The 4616-nt window shown below is 29.5% G+C and overlaps 1 protein-coding gene across 1 annotated transcript; it reads left to right on the forward strand.

The window, feature by feature from the left end:
- The first annotated feature begins 2176 nt into the window (after positions 1 to 2176).
- Positions 2177 to 4185, forward strand: CRC (Plant-specific transcription factor YABBY family protein). Its single transcript, XM_016345307.3, has 7 exons — positions 2177 to 2272; positions 2351 to 2506; positions 2914 to 3019; positions 3104 to 3152; positions 3341 to 3416; positions 3999 to 4055; positions 4180 to 4185. The coding sequence occupies exons 1-7, from the start codon at positions 2177 to 2179 to the stop codon at positions 4183 to 4185; spliced, it is 546 nt and encodes a 181-aa protein (XP_016200793.1).
- Positions 4186 to 4616: the final 431 nt, after the last annotated feature.

Genomic DNA, 4616 nt, shown 5'->3' on the forward strand with positions numbered 1-4616 from the left:
GAGGCTTGTCCTACTTGTTTCGGGTTGAAATTGTAAACACCTACCTCGGTAAGATGCAAGGATTGAGGTTTGTCCTACTTACTCCTAGGTAAGCAGGTAAGATGCAAGGGTTGCGGTTTAGTCCCACTTGCTCCATGTTGTGGTGTTTCACATTCGGGTTAGCTGCTGCATGTGTGTCAAGTTTGGCATTATAACCAACAAATAAGCTCATGACTAATAGGACATTCATGCAACATACTGCATCTTTTTGCACTTGTTTGGGTGTACTTTATTGCCTTTAGTTTGTCTATTTGAATATTTCTATTTAACTACTAATTGCCATATTTGCTATAATTACGCTTGATTGTATCTAAACTTCATTACTTGTGATTGTGACTAGATGATTCGGATTGTGGTGGTTGAACGTTGATTGTTTTGCTTAGGTCGAATGGCGTGATTTGATTATACGTTGGATCAGAGGCTGGGATTTAATTTTGTTTGGTTCGGAGGCCGTGATTTAAGTATATGTTGGGTTCGAGGCTGTAATTTGATTTTGTTTGGGTCTGAGGTCGTGACTGTTAGGACGGAGGCCGTGATTAGATAAGTTATATGTCTTGGTAAATTTTAGTGAAATATGATATATATTTTGATTTGTGGCGGTGTAATTGATGATTTTGGTTTTGAACGGATGAATTTCAAATGGAGAATTTGGTTTGGTAAATTGATGAATAAAGGTTGGATGGATTTAAAAATAAAATAAATTGAATTAGAAAAAAGAATTCATAAAACGAGCAATAATCGCTGCTGTTAAACAAATTTTGATTATATATATATCCTTCTATAATAATTCTTAAACTCCTCTAGTGAGATTGTGTTAGATTTTTACTTTTCTACAGTCTTATTCTTTTCAGGAAATAGACAAAAAAATCGATGATGATTCTACTAAACTTTTGATCGTGCTTTTTTTTGATGTATTTTCTTAGTTATTGATTTTCTCTCGCTCTTATCATTAATTTTTTAATTTTTTGTCAAGAAGGATAGGAATGTTTAATTTGATTGCTTTTATATACATATATGCTTATAAAAGTTATTCTTGTTAATGCAAAGTGTGATGTGTATATATATTTTGTATCTATGTATGTATGTATATATAAAACAAAAAATATCTCCAATTTTTTAAAGAAAATTCAATGCAATTTTCAGCCAAAAGATCCTACTATAAATGTATGTTTAAAGCGATTGTAATATTTGTTATATCAGAATAGCATAACCAGAAGTGTAGTATTTTGATAACATGAATGTTACAATTAATAAAATTTATTATTTTAAATTAATATTTTATTAATAAATATATTATTAATTAAATTTTATACTCAAAATCTTAAAAATTAAATTCTAAATTCTGAATTATAAATTATTCTGATAATATAAAAATAAAATATTGATCCAATACCTTTATTAATATTAATAAAAAATATTACAACTACATTTTTCTTAATTTATTTTACATTTTTTAAAATTATTATCGAATTATCTTTTACAATGAGAGTTAATTCACTTAAATTTAAAAAAATCTCAACATAGATATCAGAAGAGTAATGTTAGAGAATTAACTTATTTTATAAAATTATTTTATTTATCTTAAATTTTAGATTTTTAATAATAAAATTTAAATTTTAAATGCTAAATTTAAAAAAAAATAGTTAATATTAATTAATTAAGTTATTATTGTACTTTCCATATTAAAATTAGAAATTGGCGTGATGATATATATATATATATATTCACATTTACGAATATATTAATAAAAGAAAAATTAAAGATTTTTGGCGAATGTGGATTGTTTGTATTAGTGTCAGCGCATGGTGGCAGCTATGCTCATGTCTGCAAAGAAAGCATGCAAGCAATATGGTACTATGAACAAGACTACTATGTATCATAGTAAATTACATACAAATAAAATAAAAATAAATAAATCATGTTTTCTTTTCTTTTCTTTTTGGGTCTATACGCTAAGCTAAAATCACCACCTATGAATCTATCTTCCTATTCCTATATATGACTACTCCACTTCCCTCTCTTTGAATAAATAAAACCCTACAAACTGAAAGAAACGTTGTTTCTTGATTCATCATTCATTCTCTCTACTGTACTAGCACTAGTCTCTTTTCTTCTTTAACTTGCTCTCATTTGAAATATGAACCAGCAGGACGAGAAAGCCACCATGGATCTTGTTCCACCCTCTGAGCACCTCTGTTACGTTCGTTGCAACTTCTGCAACACTGTGCTTGCGGTAATAAATAAAATAGAATTTGTATGTATGAAGCATGGTGAGTTGAGGGTGATGGTGTGGTTGTTGTTGTTGTTTTAGGTTGGGATACCATGCAAGAGGCTGCTGGATACTGTGACAGTGAAGTGTGGTCACTGCAGCAACCTCTCGTTTCTGAGCACCAGGCCCCCTCCACCTCCAGCCCCTTTCTCTCACACCCATCAAACCACCACCATTGATCACACCCTCACTCTCCAGGTACACACAAAATTATTCAGCTTTGGCGTCGACATGTATGTGGCTGGTTTTTTAATTAATTCTGTTCTATATATTGTTGATTTTATTTGTCTTCTTGATTTTTTTAGTTTCGGTAGTATTTTATGTTGTGTCTTTTATGGCTTATATGATCTTGTTTTTGAGTCTTTTTACTCTAGTTCGATCTTTGGAGGATTTGAATTACTAGAAAAAAAATGTACACAAAAATTAATAATTAATTAAATAATATTAAAATGTAAAATATATAATATAGATTTTGGATACGCGGATAACCTTTTTTATGCATATATGCTCTTTCACATTGTGTTGAGAATTTATGATTAACAGTACTTATTAGTTAATAATTCGATTTCATTCTTGTTCCTTGTTTCCTTCCTTGGTAAAAGCAGGGTTTCTATGGTGATTCGAAGAAGGGGCAAGGATCATCTTCATCGTCCTCACCAACTACATCAAACGAATCAGTCTCCCCTAAAGCAGCACCTTTTGTTGTCAAACGTACGTATTACTTGATTAGCTTTAACAATCAAAATTTTGTGTGATTTGTTTTTGAATATTAACAAATATTACACACGCATACAGCACCTGAGAAGAAGCACCGTCTTCCATCTGCATACAACCGTTTCATGAAGTAAGTGCAAAAAAAAAAAAAAAAAAAGAAAGAAAGAAAAGAAAAGATTCAGTGTGTTTGTTTTGTCTTTTACTACGCTGAGATCGATATATATAGATCTAGAAATTACCTTAACAGATTCATCAACTTTAAAGTAAAACTGGGTTTCTTGTTTTGTTTTGATTTGATTTGATGTATGTAAATGTCAGAGAGGAGATTCAGCGCATCAAAGCAGCCAACCCTGAGATCCCACATCGAGAAGCTTTCAGCGCTGCAGCCAAAAATGTATCTCTCTTTTCTCTTTCTTTCTTTCTCTCTTTTCGTTTAGGGCTTTAGGCACATGTAGGGTTACCACCACCACTGCACATGCTTTATTCATAATTCATATATACATAAGTTTATATTAATATCTTGGGATAATATTGTTTATATTGTTTTATAATATTTCTAAGTGACATTATCGTTAGTTTAACAACACTTACACAGTCATCATCGTTACTATAACATAATAATACTAAAATTCATCTATATATATTACATTCATCTTGATAATGTTCCTTATTAGATCTTACATAATGCATAATTATATCTTACATAATGCATAAGTTGTTTGAATAGTTTAGGAATGTTTTAATTTTTTTTACTTTTTACTTATACCACTATTCATTCATTACAGTAAACTTAAGTAATTTATACCATTATAGGTTAAATTAATCCAAACTGTTTTGATTTTTTAAGATTATAATTTCTTAATTCGTATGCATTTGTGAAATTAGTGACTCATTTAACTTGTAGATAGACAGATCTAATAATTAATATCTTATACCTAATTAATTTTTGTGTTTTTGTTACAAAATTGCATCACAGTGGGCAAGGTTTATTCCAAATTCGCCTGCAAGCTCAGTTGCTGCAAGTAAAAACAATGTAAGGATATAATTGTTAATTATCATTATTTACTATTATTTTAAAAAAATATTTTTTGTTTGCCACGCATTGATCTCCAATAGAAATTAAATGTTTGTTAACTTCTATTTTCTCATTTGTGCAGGAATGAGAGAGTGGTGGCAAAAGGAGATATTCGGAGAGAAAAGCAAGTCAATTTAGTGTCTCAGTAGTGTCACTTCTTGTTAGTTATAATGATAATATAATAATAAAAACCCTACTATATGTTATGTTCTAAAATAGTTGTCTTTAATTTCCTTTAGTGTTGGGATTGGACATTATGCCATCATGTACGAGATTCCAGACCATCAGTTTATTAATGAAGGCAAGACTTAATTGCCACTTATTTTATTAATATATATCGATCTTTGACACAAAAGCTGTTTGATTGTTGTAGAAATATTTATTGTCTATATGTTAATTTTCTGCTGATTATTATGTTAGCCTTTTGGCAAGGCAAAAGCGCTAGGGTTTAATCCATTTTTCATTATTTATGGTATCGATTATATATTATTAATTTTATAATTAAAATTAATCATATAA

This window comes from Arachis ipaensis, chromosome B5 (assembly GCF_059453495.1).
Source record: "Arachis ipaensis isolate K30076 ecotype BB chromosome B5, ASM5945349v1, whole genome shotgun sequence".
Lineage (NCBI taxonomy): Eukaryota > Viridiplantae > Streptophyta > Magnoliopsida > Fabales > Fabaceae > Arachis > Arachis ipaensis.